Source organism: Corvus hawaiiensis, chromosome 4 (assembly GCF_020740725.1).
Source record: "Corvus hawaiiensis isolate bCorHaw1 chromosome 4, bCorHaw1.pri.cur, whole genome shotgun sequence".
NCBI lineage: Eukaryota > Metazoa > Chordata > Aves > Passeriformes > Corvidae > Corvus > Corvus hawaiiensis.
The window spans coordinates 27,359,909-27,375,401 of record NC_063216.1 but is presented as its reverse complement, the minus strand read 5'-3'; the positions used below and the strand labels follow the sequence as shown (position 1 = coordinate 27,375,401).

General features: G+C 43.1%; 1 protein-coding gene across 2 annotated transcripts; it reads right to left on the bottom strand.

Annotated features, from left to right (window-relative positions):
• Window positions 1–1,010: 1,010 nt before the first annotated feature.
• HMGXB4 (HMG-box containing 4) lies at window positions 1,011–15,289 on the bottom strand. Of its 2 annotated transcripts, XM_048301730.1 has the most exons (11): window positions 15,148–15,289; window positions 13,016–13,121; window positions 12,309–12,424; window positions 10,957–11,032; window positions 8,875–10,016; window positions 7,628–7,709; window positions 7,317–7,381; window positions 6,915–7,020; window positions 6,199–6,368; window positions 4,905–5,027; window positions 1,011–3,327 (listed from the first exon to the last, which is right to left on the bottom strand). In XM_048301730.1, exons 2-11 carry the CDS (start codon window positions 13,044–13,046, stop codon window positions 3,283–3,285), a joined length of 1,956 nt encoding a protein of 651 aa, XP_048157687.1. In that variant the 5' UTR covers window positions 13,047–13,121; window positions 15,148–15,289; the 3' UTR covers window positions 1,011–3,282. The 2 variants fall into 2 exon arrangements, with proteins under 2 accessions (XP_048157687.1, XP_048157686.1); XM_048301729.1 differs by lacking the exon at window positions 15,148–15,289 and having other exon boundaries at window positions 13,016–15,027.
• Between the last annotated feature and the right edge of the window lie 204 nt (window positions 15,290–15,493).

The following is a 15,493-nucleotide window of genomic DNA, read 5'->3' as shown; positions in this document are numbered from 1 at the left end:
GGCGGGCCCCGCCGGGCCCCGCTGTGACGCCACCGGCCGCCGCCCGGACCGGCCCCGCCGTGCCACGGGCTGAGTGAGGTGCGGAGCGGCCGCGGAGGGGCGGTGGCTGCCGGCGGATCCCTGGTCCTGCTGACCCTGCTGGCCCTTACCCCCCGGCCGCAGGAACCGAGGGGCTCCCGCTGCCGAGACCCTCCGCCGCTTTCTGCAGCCACGCCGAACTCGCGAGCCTGAGCGGTGCCCAAATCCTGGAAAGCCTGTAGCGATGGGTTTTTAGTTTTCCACAGCCCGGTGTGGGAGCGTACTCATAGGAGTTAGGAAGAAATTCTTCACTGTGAGGGTGGTGAGGCACTGGGAGAGGTTGCCGAGAGTTGTGGATGCCCCATCCTTGGAAGTCTTTCAGGCCAGGTTGGATGGGACTTTGAGCAAACTTTTTTTGTGGAAGGTGTCCCTGTCTGTGGCAGAGGTGTTGGAACTAAATGATCTTTAAGGTCCCTTCCAACCCAAACCATCCTATGACTCTGCACAGAGTGGTTGGTAAAAGCACATTCTGAGATGTGCTCCCGGCCTAAGCAACTGCCCTGCCCAAGCTGAGGCTGCAATCAACCAACACCCATACCCGGAAAATGGGGCCGTGTTAATAACCAGCACAAATCCTGCTCTAACGCTGCCACGCCTGACAGCCCGTGTAACACACTCGAGTCCTGTGTGTTGGTGTCACCTGAATGCCACAAACCTGAACTGAGGTGAGGCAGCAGGGAAGACAAATGCCCTGGTGTTACCTGCAGTGCTCCATGGTACATCTCCCTTCTGGGGGGTCCCAAGCAGGCAGGAGCCTGAGTGGTAATTTGGGTGACCTGTGCTGCTGGATACAGTACAGCTTGCCTGGCAACTGAGTGAATTTAGCAAGGTTAGGATTGGATGTGTTTTGCTGAGAAACACTAAATACGAGTAGTAACAACAGCTGCAGAAAACAGCATGTGCCAGAAATGAACGACAATACTCCAGAAGTTAAAAAAAAAATTATATTGTTAAGTACAGTACAAAAAAGTCTGTGTATAATTGTAATGTAATCTGGACCAAACAGCAAAGAAATAACAAAAATATAAAAACTGCTAAGTCTTGACAAAGTTTTCCCTATAGTACCAAATACCACAAGATACAGATTATACAAAGTGTACAAATTTTAATAAAAATACAATACACCAGGGTCGTGTGTGTTTTTCACTCTTCAAGAGTTTTCTATTGTACAGAGGACAAAGCTAAAGCTGATCCCCTTCTGTTTCCAAAAGCAGATCCAAAAGCAGCCTTCACCACAATGCTCTCAACTGTGAAGGGCTGGAAAGAGCCAGTTATTTTCTGCTGCTCACAACAGCAGATGCTTTAATATGGGCCAGGATCTGAAGCAGGATTGGACTGCCTCCCTCCTGGGCCCTTCCTAATTCCAGGCTCATTAGGATTTGTCCTAAATTGTTAAAATGTGCGTTCTGGTCTGGTGGTCTGAGAATCTTCAGCGCCTCCTCTGCTGAGAAAACCCCTCACTGCACTGAGAGAAGATCCTTAAGAGACAGACTACCTTGTACAGGCACATCTAGGGAAGATGTGGCAAAGAGGCATGGGGAGAAAAACCCTCCTCCACACCGCAGGATTCAATTTACTTCTGATGTGGGGCTCAGCCACAATAAGGGACAGCTCACTTTCAACTGTCCTGAAAAACAGAAGCTTGACTTACTTGGAAGTAAAAAATGCCTCTTCTGTAATTTAAAAACTTTCCTGTTACAGAGATGATAAGGCCTGAGTCAAATGATATTTCAGTTGTTCTGCCTACCTTCACAAGATAGCCTGTTTCTACAAACACTTAGAATCTTCCTGGTGTTTCCTTACACAATGCCCATGCTAACTACTATACACAGAGTTGATTCCTGCAGGAAGTGAGGTGAGGCAAACTTGATTCACATTTTCCACACACTGTTGGCTGAGGGAGGAATTTTTGCTTTTAAATTATGTATATATATATAAATATATACACACACAGAGAAATATACAGGATAAATTAAAATCTGTTACAGATATTGGTAGAAGTTAAATACATGTGATATGAACACCACATACACATACATACACACAGACAAAAGCCTAAATAGGAATCAAGCGTTCTCCTGCGGCTCCTCCTCCAGAGGAGCAGAAAACCAAACTCCAAGTATGTGGCTGGAAGGAAGGGAAACCAGTCCAATCAACCCACATGTGCCTTACTCGGTCATAACTGCTTCACACTGGCCACTGGTCACTGCCCTGCAGCAGCACCACAGCTCCTGAAATAGTGCTGGTGAGAGGGATGGGGGATGAGCCATTTCACAAAACAGGTGCAAGATGGGCAGAAGCAATCCAAGTTTTTCCCATCTGCTTCCCTACTCCTTTCCATCAAAGCAGGCTGACCATGCCATGGAAAAATCAGCAGGAGGTTCATTCTCTCAAGCCAATGCAATGGGTTGATACATTGTGCTAATGATGATTTGAGTATGAGTCCACAAGGAAAAATTTATCTTGTTGTTGTCTTCTACTTCACTTCAAATGCCAGCTACCAGACCAGCCAGCTGATAACTTTCAGTTATTACTGACTGAGGAGAAGGGGTTGGAAAAAGTGACCAAGAAGCAAAAAGCTATCCAGCTTTCCCCTCAAGAAGTGGATTTTAAACAGAAAAAGAGTTACAAATAGGGCTGGTGAAGAATTCAGTTCTATTAATTGGTCCAAAATATGTTGTCATCTCTACCTGCCCACAGAATATCAGAATACTTTAGTTTAGGCAGGGATATCAGGAGGTCATCTGGCCCATCTCCCTGCTTAAAGCAAGTCCAACTAGAGCAGGCTGCTCATTCAGTTTCTGAGTATCACCGAGGAAGGAGAGTCAAGAACCTCTCTGGGCCACCTGTTTCAATGACCCCTCTCACGGTGACAGCTTTCTTCTTTATATTGAGAAGTCCATTCTCTGTCTGCTTCCCCCACTAAATCTGAATTTAAGGCGAGTATCTCAAAAGCTTTCTGAATTCTTCGTACAAAATACTTTCAGATTGGAGGACATTTCACCCACCAACACAAAAGGGTTTTCTCAGCTTAACTTCACAATTTTTCATAAAATAGAAGTCAAATAGTTACAATCCTATGTATATACTATACATATATAAAACTTTAAAAGCCTCCACATGGAGCCCTTCGGGAGTGCCAGCGTAGTGCATGTACACAAGTCAGTTACGCAGAGGTTGAGTACATCCCAGGGTCCTTTCCCATCAAAGTCCAGGCATGATGTAGGCAATGTTGTCTAGCGTGTTTGACTGGGGAAAAAAAATTCAGTGTTTTTTAGTGTCAGATAATCCTTAAAAAATGGCACAGGTGAGAGTACTAAGCATAGTCACTTGTGTTACAAGTTATCATAGGATGAGACAACCGAATCTGCCTATTGATCACCTCTAATAGGGTGCCAGATGGGAAAAAAAGTGCTCTTCAGTTTTTCTTGCAAAATGTAACAGAATTCTGAGAGTAAGAATCCTTCTCATGCACATCAGACAAAAGACCCAGCTGTATGTTCTTCAGATACAATGTTTTAGTAAGGTCAAGCCTGTGGCTGGATAGCTGAAGGAGGCCTTAGGAACAGCACCTTTAACTGAGAGACTGAGGAGCTGGAGCTGCACCAGTTGTGATTCTAGAATCTAGCAATGCCACCTACTGTCTGAAAGATAAATTGCAACACAACCGCTGGGGTTTATCCATGTCTTAAAACATCACTGTCGTTACGCATCTGACTGTGAAAATCAGATTTATTACCAGCTCCTGAACAGCAGCTTCCAGAAGTGAAGGGTAGTTGCCATAATTCACCTAAAGCTCCATTGCTCCTTAGAACAATAAGCTGATCAAGTTTCCAATAAACACACCACTAGTCATGTAGCGTCACTGCTCTGAATAAACTTGGCAAGCAGGAAGGAAAAAAAGCATCGGAGTTTTTCCATGGCTTAAGATGGGAACACCCCACTGACTCAGCTTTTGTGCACAGAACCAGTTTATGGGAGTTCACAGACTAAACTGTCAACTTTGCTCCTGTTGTTGACAGTCCATTCTCTTAATGAATAAACGTTTGGGCTGCCCTATTATGATATGACAATTGATATCCCAATTCTCTTGTCCTCTCTGTCAGACTGCTTTTAATCTCTTAGCTCTTCAGACTCTGTATTTTTGATTTTTGCTCCTCTCCTTTGCTGCTTTATTCATGTCTCCTGTAGGAAGTATGACTCCTGATGGCTGCTGCCATCTTAATCTATGTCCACATCAAGCTACATAAATGCCACAAGCTGTTGCTAAATTAGGGCTCAATATTAAGAGTAGCTTAAAGTGGAAAAGAAACTGTAGTTATGCAGCTCCTTAAGACAGAGACTATTTTTCTTTCCTCAGAGAAGGTTTCAGCCACTTGTAAAAGGTGCTACACCATCACATTAGGAATCCTGAGATCACAAATTGTTTTTTATGCTACTGAAAGAAAAACAGCTTGCGTGATACAGAGCAGCTAGAAGATGGGTTTTATTTTTATGGAAAATTAGAACTTTCAAAAATACTGATATACCTGTATTTGATTCAGATTGATTGGCTCCATCACTAAAACAGGACCTACCCACACTGCAATCAATGCTAAAAATATTAGGTCAGTAGCCAGTGGGAGAAAAAAAGGTTGCACAGTATTGTACAATCGTAATATCTGTAACAATTTCAATAAATATTCTTCTGTAAAAGTGCATGACCAAGACAAATTTTCTTATTGCACTGGAATTATAATTACATTACACTGATTAATCAAAAAAACTCTATTTAGACTCTACTGAAATTAACAGTGCTAGAGAGAAAATAACCACAGAGAACTCACCAAAACATGCTTTGGGCAGCCATTCAACTCAGGTAGTTGTGTGGTCAGACATGCCAATGGGCCCAAAGCACAGATGATTGAATCTAGGAGTACTGACAAACTTCCTGAAACAGCCACCATTCCCTGGTAGTGAGGAAAGCAAAAGATTGGGATAGGGATGAGTAGTGGAAATTGCGGTTCTTTCTCAACTGTATCCACGCTCATGCAGATACAGTATCTTCAGCTCCTCCAGTCCACTTCCACTATTTACACAGTGACAAAACTGTGCCTCGTGCTTCACAGAGAGACTGCAGGCCCAAAACATTTGAAGTGTTCAGTAGGCAACGAACTAGTGCAAGATAAAGGTAGCAATCAACAGAAAACACCAGAAAGTTGTCAGCTGCATAAAACACTGATTCCACACATTTTTGTAATATACTTTCTGTGCTATTTTGTACCATCTATTTTGCTAACTATGTGAGTCCTAATGACAATGGTTGTTTTATTTTTGAAGTTAAAGGAATGCTAAGCCTATAAACAAATGCTTTATTCATTGATATACTTTCAGGAAAGGGAATTTGTCTGTGTGCTTTTCTGGACTCTGGTTGTTCCTCTCATGATCTCAATAAGCATACCAAAAACAAAACGCTAGAACATTTATTTCACTATTGATAAAATAAGCAAGCATAGTGGGGTGAGATTATCATGCTACTCATAAAATTCAGTGGTATTATTTGAGACAAATATGTTTTCTCCTTAGAGGCTGAGCTGAGTTCTGAAAGTGTACACGTGTGTATGTGCATTCACAGAGCCATTGTCATTTAACAGTAGGAAACCATTAAAATGTGACATTATGTTACCAGGTAAGTTGAAACAATAGTAGCCCCTTATCCAAAGCACTGGCAATATGATACTGCCAGAAAACCACCGGACATGCAAAAAACTTCTTGGTAAAGGCTGGTAGTTTTCTAAGAAGTAGAACAGTAATAGCAACTGCCCAGAGACTGACAAAATAGCAAGCAAGTACCAAATCCATGGTAAGTAAAGACTGAAGGGTTTGCTGAACTACAAATTGCTTTCAAGGACCTAGAGCTGCAAAGCATCTGTCTTTCTTTGATGCCAACTGTTTACTGAGACTTTTTACTTCACTGAAAATAAAGAGCAATGCATCAAAGAAACAGGGCATGCCACCTCTAGTTTCTCTTCCTAACAGAAAACCACTGGTTAAACTTTTAAGAAAATAAAATAATCATCTCCCTCAATGCATTGTGTAGATTACAGGACATCACTGGGACTCTGCTGGTTACAGACTCACCTCTGTTTCCTGCAGTCTGTGTCCAATGAGGCTCAGAGATTCACCCAGCAACTGTAAATGTGCAGCTACATCAATAGGATCTGTCTCAGGGGCTTTGGCTGGTGAGGAAGGCATCACTACGGTGCTGGTGGGGGATTTTTTGTGAGGGGAAATCGCTCCTGTTGGAAGAGCTGGAAACACAAAAAATTAAAATTCCATATTCCTTGCTTTCACTCTTTTACTCAGAAGCCCATTTAGTTACTAAAGTTCAAATCTCATAGGCATGAGATGCTTAAATGGTTCTTAATGGTTGCCCCAGTCCCAAAGTCTTTGTAGTCGCAACTTTTTTTCACATGTACAGAACATCTACCTCAGCTGAATGCAGCTGGGGAGATTTGATATCAGAGATACTAAACTAAGAACAACCCAACTTCCCTCTAGCAGCAAGCTAATCCCACTAGAACTTCCTTTCTGCCTCTTCTTATTTTACATTTCAATCCCTAAACTGCTAAAATGAATACCATTCCACAAATTAGACAAGGAAATCTTTATGAAAAATGCTGACATCATTCTTGCTCTCACAGAAAAGTTGATTTGACTGTGATTTAAATGTCATGGTTTGTGAGAAAGCAGGTAGGGAAGTGAAGCAGGTAAGGACCTTTGTTTTTTATTCCACAGGCAAGACTACCTTCCCTGTCCAAGAAAAGAGATGAGAGTGAATAAAGCGCAACAATTACCTTTCATTTTTGGTGCACCATCTGAAGATGATGCCTTTCTCTTCACAGTGGTGGCCTCTGCTTTATTCTGCTTGTGTTGGAGATACTGAGCTTTCTGTTTCCAGATCTGTAGTTACCATGGTAAGAAAGGAAAGATTCATAACATTAGGTAATTCTGTTACCTGATGCCAGGACCTGGAGGCAGAATGATGTTACAAAACTAGGAGGTGAAGCAATACCACAAGAAGAAAATGAATGCTTTTATGTTTGCAAGGGCAGGATTTCCATACTTTCCACCTTTACATGCTTTAGGGATATAGGAAACGTATTTCATGGCATTGTGGCAATGCTGCCAGCACATTCTGATCTAAGCACCTAGTTCACAGAAATCATTTTACAAAAACATGTCACACAAACACTCACCAGTTTATCCTTCTCAGGTAGCTGCTTCCACACTTCTGCCAGTTTTTTACTTAACTCCCCAAAATCTGGCAGAAAGAAAGAAGAAAAATGTTTAAAACAAATTTGATTATAATTTATCTAAATTCACAGCTTGGTTAAAGTAAAATTATAATACACTCCTGTCTCCTTTGCCACCTCTTATTCTAAGTATTGGCATATTCTTTGCACTACGTCAAAATTAAGAAGCTGGTCTGAAACAAAGACAATATGTTCTGCTAATTAATCTGACTGGGGTATAATCAAGAGAAGAGAAGGCTGGATTATTCTCTTACCTATTCCAGGGTGCTCAGACACAATATTTGTACGATATTCCTTACAGAACACTTGATAAGCAGACATGTTTTTCTTCTTTGGCTAGTCAGAAGAAGAAAGGAAACAAAGATTTTTAATTATGATGAGACCTTCTCCAATTTAATAAGAATTTGGCATTTATTGAAGACCTAAAGAAAGATACGGTACTTAGATCAGGAACCTTAAAAAGCAGTCCTTTACATCTTCTGGCTGAGTTTAATCTTTATGAAAGCACAGGAATCAGCCAGAACCAGTCTTAGTACAAGGCTTATCTTGCAAAACTCAACAAGCTCCTATTCTAAATTCAGGATCGACAGAAAACTTTTTAATGTATCTCAGTTTTAAAACTTAAAATAATGAAACCCTGTATCTGTTATACTATTCACAGTACCTATTATAGATCTGTCAAAACAATTTAGTCCTCATGATAATGTTTTGTTCCATTTCTTGAATCCTTACAAAGTGCTTCCATTTGGCAGGAAAAGAGACTGTGTAGTACACTGACAGCAAAGGTATTGCGATTGCTGAGCTATGATCAGGGAAAAATTCCCGAATAGAATAGGATACTGTCTGAACAGATCTGAGCTCTGTCTGCCCATTTCCTCATATGAAGCATTATTTCTCTATCTGAACATGTACAAGCTGCTTTCCCCCATTTAATCACACAGCTACAGTTATCTCATTTATAACCTTGTTCATATGCTAGCTACTATTTCTGCTACTCGTATCTTTATGCAGTAACCATGGAAAACTGAATATATAAGTACAAAACTGGGAATGTGGCAGCCTGTAAGAATTAGAATTTTGTTTGAATACAGGAGTAAATGGGTAAATATCTTCAATTTTCAGGTAACAGCTTGATTCCTTTTTACAGGAACTTTGATCACTAGTCCAGAAGTCTGCCTGGGAATAGCTAGAGCCAGACCCATTAGAAAAAGATGTAAATGTGCTTGGTACATGACCTGTACCAAGCAAAATTAAGTGTAACTTTCCCAGAGGACCGCTATTGGCTGAAGACTGTCTGTGCCACAAAGCCAGAACAACATATATTCGTTTTGCTACAAATAGAAATCACAGTGGCTAACAGTTTTTCAAACATGCTTCAGTTAAACCATTGATAATTGGTATCAGTTATCCTTTGTTTCAATTTAGCATGCCTTTGCAATGGAGTGCCTAATTCACTATTACCCGTCACCCAATTTCTGTTTTCCCTCCAATTTTTCCTTACTTTGTCTCTTTCTCTTTCCTTTTCTCTTTCCTTTTCTTTTTCTCTTTCTCTTTCTTTTTCCTTTTCTTTTTCTCTTTCTTTTTCCTTTTCTTTTTCTCTTTCTTTTTCCTTCTCTCTTTCCTTTTCTTTTTCTCTTTCCTTCTCCTTCTCTCTTTCCTTCTCCTTCTCTCTTTCCTTCTCCTTCTCTCTTTCCTTCTCCTTTTCCCATTTCTCAGACTTGTCCTTCTCCTTGTCTTCCTTTTTCCTCCTCTTCTCACCTTGACCATCTGAGTGAACAACAGCAGGAGGAGGTGGAGGAACAACATAGGGGGTACTGGGAGGTGGTGGTGACACTCTTACTTCTGCTACTGCCACTGGAGAGTGCCCAGAACTCTTTTTAGACTTGGAGTGCTTCTTCTCTCTGTGTTTCTCCTTGTCCTTTTTTTTCTTACTTTTTTTTGACTTCTTCTTTTTCTTGATTTCCCGGTAGGAGTCATCTATCACCAGCTCTCCAGCCTCCAACTCTCCACCAGAAGAAGAACCAGATTCTGGTGGTGCCTCCATACCTGCAACCTCGTACTCGCTTGCATGGCCCTCTGAATGAAGGGAGGTGTCAGCACCAAAACTCTCAGAAGGTGGATGTGAGTCCGGAGGCAGTTTGTGCTTCTTTCGGGATGACTTCAGGAAGCTCTGCAGATCGTGCCCCAGCAGGAATGAGCCTTGCTCATCTCGAGCTGATTTCTTTGAAGATTTCTTTGCAGCTGCTGGTGCTGAAGAGTAGGATAAAGAATCATCATCTGCTGCACTACTTTTCTCTTTTGGTGAAAGGATGAGCTTCATCTTCAAGCCATCAGGTTCACGAAGAGTAAGTGTCTCCGTGTTCACGTAAAGAGGTTTCATTTTTTTAGATTTGTGGGAGCTGCTGTCATCCACTGAGTGCTCCCCACTGCTCCCACTCAGCTTCTTCTTGGGATGCTCCTTTCTGCTTTCAGAATGGCCAGAGGAAGAATGAGATGATTTTTCAGAGGTCCTCTTTGAAGACTTTGAGCTTGTGGCCAAAGGTGTGGTGATAGCCTTGAGCAAATCCATGGTTGTATCAGCTGAGGATGGGCTAGAAGCTGCTTTTTTCTTCTTCTTTGATGGTAGATCCAAAGGCGAGACACCTGAAAGAGACCAAGAGAAATGTACATTGAGATGCTTCCCTTAAAGACAGCAAAGAAAGGAAGTGAGAATCCTGTGAGCCTTACAATTACAGGTGACAGATTTACATTCTGGCTTAAACAGAACTGCAGCCAGCTCAGCACAGCCTTACTGATACAATTCAGTATTCACAGAAGTGTCACAGAAGCTGTGACACCTGAGCTGGTCAAATAATTTAAGGAAGGCAGAGACAGCAGGAAAGTTCTTGAAGTTTTGTCAAACTCCATTCTACTGTGAAATAATGTATTTTGATGAAAATAAATCTTACTGAAATTGTATCTCAAGTGCAAGGTTTTCGTGCCATTTTTAGCCAAGGTGAGACCAATGAGTAGAAAATATGAGCTTTTCCATTCTGTAGACAGATTTTGATGAAAGATGAAATTTCAGCTTGGCTTTCTCCTTCTATTGGGCCAAAAAAAAAATCCTAAAAGTGTTAAGCTTTTATGAACCGAATTGTCATTTTCTGGCCAACTTATTAATTGTGATAATAACTGAACAGAAAAGCATTTATTTTTCAACCTCAGACATTCTGTTCTTATAAATTCAGAGAAAGTTATACTACCTGTAAGTATAATTAGTTTGTAATGCAATAGGAAAAAAAGAAAAGCAAATGTCAAATGGGAAGGCATGGGTTAGAAAACTACAACTTGTACATGAAAAGGGGATGGAAGATCTCTGTGACCTACAATGGCAATTTGTTAAGACAGACTCTGAAAATGTAATTCCCTAACCTTCTGCTGTCTGGTGCTGATCAGTGTCAGGTTTCTGATGACTTGTTCTAAGGTTGATGTACTCTCCTCCTATAAAATGCTAATCACAAAGCTTGCTGACACTGGCTTAAGAGCATCCTTTCCTTAAAGTCATGATTTGTTAGCCCCTCCCCCTACTTGACTACTACCTTACCTCTGTAGCAGAACTCATCGGAGGAGTGCTTTCTCTTCTTTTTGTGAGGTTCTGTCCCTGGAAAAAACTCACTGTCCTGGAATAAGAAGAAAAAAGTTGCTGACAAAAAGGAGGGAAACAATATGACAGTCGCATGGACTATTAGACAAAAATTAGTAGGAAGTATCTTGATACTACTGTAACATCAAGGAACCGTACGTAAGAACCAGGATCATCATTCTAGGTGTTAAAAGGAAACCTACTCTGTCCCCAAGAGCACAGTGTATGTATAAAGAAAGACAAGTTACAGATAGGTGTGAGAATACAAGAAATGGTATTACTCAGGATTGGTTTCAGCACAGTCACCTAATAGCCATCGAGCTTTCTGTAGGCACTGCAGCAAAACAGGCATCCAAGGAAACTGAAACACAGATCTCTGTACGGAGGCCCCCCAAGTGAGAGGAGCAATATAAAAGAAAACTTGAAAAAGCACATTTGGAAAGTGTTGAGATATGGGCAGTGTGTGTGTGTGAAAGCCATCACTTGGAGATCAGCTGATAAGTTGACAAAAGACAGACATCTACCTCTTAAGAAAGCTAAAAAATAACTTAAGATGCACAGACTGTCAAGCCTTGAAAACAAAGGCAAGCAGTTGATGTTTACTATGCTGAAAAAGAAGTGACAGGAGGTACAGAAAGGTGATAATTAGAATGATGGGTGAAAAATACGTCCTTAATATGCCATGTCACCTAATTATTATCTGTGTCTTGATCAATTTAGCAATCTGAAACTGAAGCTCCTCTAAAGAATTCCAACTGTGGGGTAGAAGACTTTGATTTTAATTTTACACTAGAACTTGCTTTCCAGATGAAAAAACCCCCAAATCACTAGATATCCACCTCTGAGCTAACAGCAGAAATTTTAACTCAAAGAGGAAAGTTTTGAAGAAACTTAAGTTGCCACTATGTGATTTCAAAAGTTAAGGCCCCAAAGATGTAAATAACATTCTATCCATCATTTGCTGGCTATTTATACAGCCATAAATGCTAATTTTTTTTTAATGTGTGTAAGAAGTTATTCACGTATAGGCATCTTATGATTTGCAAGGTTCCACATTAAGACTAGGACAACACTCCTACTAGCTTATTTTCTGAGGCCAGAAAAATCAGAATCAAGGATTGATCCCCTCCTTTTCCCCAGGAAAATTACTGAACAACACAGGACATGATTAGCTGCTCTTGCTGTCTTCTACATGCATTTCTAAGTAAAAACAATTTTAAAAAAGGACAAGAAATCCATTCCATCACATTCCATTCCATCACAACCTTTATGCATATCCTTACACCTTGAACCTTTTCTCTGAGGGTTTCTACCTGAGTTGCTATCTCATCTTCCTCTTGCAGAAGATCCTTGTACGAGCGCTTTTTCTCTCGCTGTATCCTGCCAGATGCCAGCCCGTCGTCAACACTTCGGTGACTCTCTAGGAATTCTGTGATTTATGTGACATGGAAAAAAAGGAAGAAATGAAATACCACATTAAGGACTGATAGACAAGTGGACCATGCACAAAATAAGCTAACAGAGGATGCAGGCACAGAGTGATGCACAAAACCCCATAAGCACAGAGGCTTGAAAGATAACAGTCTGTACTGTCTGACCAGAGGGATGGGGCTCGGTGCTCTAACACAATCATTCCAGATTTAATTTCTAATGCCTGGAGATTCCTTCCTAAAGACAAATGGACCTGGAAATGTTACCATGACTAAACCTATCATTATCCCTCGTTCCTAGTCCCATTGACCTGGCCGGGAGAAGAAGGGCTGCAGTGGCAGGGCTCCCAATCAGGGTGTCTACCTTATGAAATACCACTCATTTCTCTCAAGTTCTAATCCCAGTACTTTACACCTGAAAGTCAAGGGCTTGGGATCCTCCAGTAACTTGGCCAGGTTAAATTTAAGGGCTCCATAGCACACTAGCTTCCTTTCCCACTCTGACTGCATGGCCTGGTAAGGGCTGCAAAGGGCACTCTTTTAATTAATTAATTTTTTTGTAAATCCTTCAGATCATGAAGCAGTCATACCTTCTTTCTTCTTGGTGCCATCATAAGCCATGGTGGTCCTGCAGGAGCCTGTGAATGAGCTGCCACGTCTGGGCTCCTTCCCCCGTTCCCATCTATAGGAAAAGGTCTGAGAAACAGAGAATGAAAAAAACCCTCCCATAAAGAAGAATCATTATGTAAATTGGGAAACTTTCTCTGAACCAAAGAAGTATTCTCTGGAAGACAGCAGGAAAGGAAAGGAAAGGAGTGGTCACTCTTCAGGCTTGACAGATCAAAATGGATGTTGTATTATTTTAAAGATAGAAATTACCACCTCTGTCTTAGAAAATACCTAAATCAAGGAAGTAATTTATTTACAAAAATAGAAAGAAGGTGAGAAGACAACTGAGTTTGATTTTTATGACACACAAAACTGCACCCAAACTGTGTCAAAGCCATTTTTGTCAGAAGCCACTGTAGCAAAGAGTGGGATGTTTTAATAGATTTCAAACCCTTGAATCTCAGATGAAGTGAAGGAAAAGAAGGGACCAGGCAGAAAGAGTTAAATTACAAAAGAATTATTATTAATTTTTTTTAACTAGAGGACCACACATTTTGTATTAGAGGTGTGCATCCTTCTGATGTGTTTCCCAATGCTACCACTGCAGCCATTCTGAAAGCCAGCCTGGGAGATGGGAGGGAAGAGAGCACTCCTTTTAGCTAGGCCTGCAGCAACCCAACCTCTGCCCCCCCAGGTTTCAGGTCTCCTCTAAACAAGTCACTGCTCCAGCTATGGGCATACAGCAGGACAGAGCTGCTATGGAATAGCCACGCTCTGGTTCTCTCAGAGCAAACAGCTTTTGCTCCTCAGCCAGTGACCAGCTTTGCAAGAAAAGATCGACCTTCTGCTCCTATGGGATTAAATCAATTGCACCCAGCTGCCTTTGTGTGTTTGTGTGTATGTGCATATTCGTGTAAACATCCAGCCACAAAGACCGTGCAGCTTGCCATCCTAGCTGTCACGGTAATCTTGCCACACTACATGGAAATACTTTGGGAGCAGGGAACTTGTGCTTGTACATTCCCCATGCAACTCAATTTTATAAACAACTGGCTGATGCTGACAATGTACAACATATTCATCCTATTGTGGCTACTTAAGTGATACAACGAAGTCACAACTAAATAAAGCTTGTGGGTACACAGGAGATGTTTCTGTTTAAATCCATAGGAATACATGTTATTTCTTCAGCTTTTGGGAAAACACCCACTGCAGATTGTCAAGTCAGTATTCTGACCATTATACATTGCTGGTAGCAAACACAAGGATTCTACCTACGCAAAAGAGCACTGCATATGTACACTCAGAGAGCACTGCACTTAGCAATAAAAAAGAGCATCTTGCCACTTGTGGGCTCGTGATCTTGAACCAGACCTTGTCAACATTTTGTAATGTTCCCTTGTCATACAGACTTCAGTGGGAAGACACACAATACCAGAGCATTGTGCTCAAGACGGTAAGGGCCTAATCCCGATTATGCAAAACAAAGCTGAAGACGGTAATTCATGAATAGTTGACTTGGAGAGTCTAAGATTTCTTTGTACCTACATGCGTATCTTTTAAGACTCTTTTAAAATCTTATCTACTTGGCAGTACAAAGGTTGGTAGATACTGCCCAAAGGCGCTCACAGCCCAGACCTCCAATCCGGCAAATACAAAACACACCCTTAACTACTCTCATCCTGTAAACCTCAATTAGGGTCCCCTGCTTCACATTCCTGTGTTTCAGCAGTGATGGCACAGGCTCAGCGGGGAAGCTCTCCCTTCACGTCTCCCGTTCCTGCGGGTTCAAGGCCCAGCCTTGCTCTTCTGTAGTCCCGGAGCTCCGCACGGACCCCCGCTCCTCGGCCCGCTGCCGACTGGCCGCAAGGGGTGGCTCCCTCGCCCCATGTCCGCCGGCGCTCTCAGCCATAGCCGTGAGGGCAGACGGGACCGCCGGGAATCGCGCGCGCAGCCGAAGGCGCGAACCCCGGCACCGGCCCCTCCGCGGGCGCGGACCCACGGCCGGCCCGTCCTGCGCATGCGCCCCGACACCCCCCGGCGCCCGGGTCCCGCCGCCGCCTCCGTTCAAAGCGGGCTCACCCGCCCCACTCCCGCCCGCACGTCCTCTCACCCGAGCGGGCTCCAGCCTCACGCCAGCCCGCGGCTCCGCCCCTGCAGCAGGCCCGGGCGTGCCCCGACTGCGGGGCCGCCCAGCGGCGACAAGGCCCGCCGGCGCTGAGCAGCGGCCGCAGGGTGGGGACGGGCGCGGCCGCCTCACTCGGCCCCGCCGCTTCCCGCCGCGCCGCCGCCCGCGGCCGCCATCTTGGACAGGCAGACAAGGGACCCGCGCTAGCGCCGGCCAGCCGAGCGCCGAGCGCCTCCAACGCGGCACCCGCGGGGCGGGGGAAGAGGGCGGGGCGCCGGCTTGCCGAGCGCATCGATGGCGCGGAGCGGCTCCCCGGGAGCAGCGTGTCCCG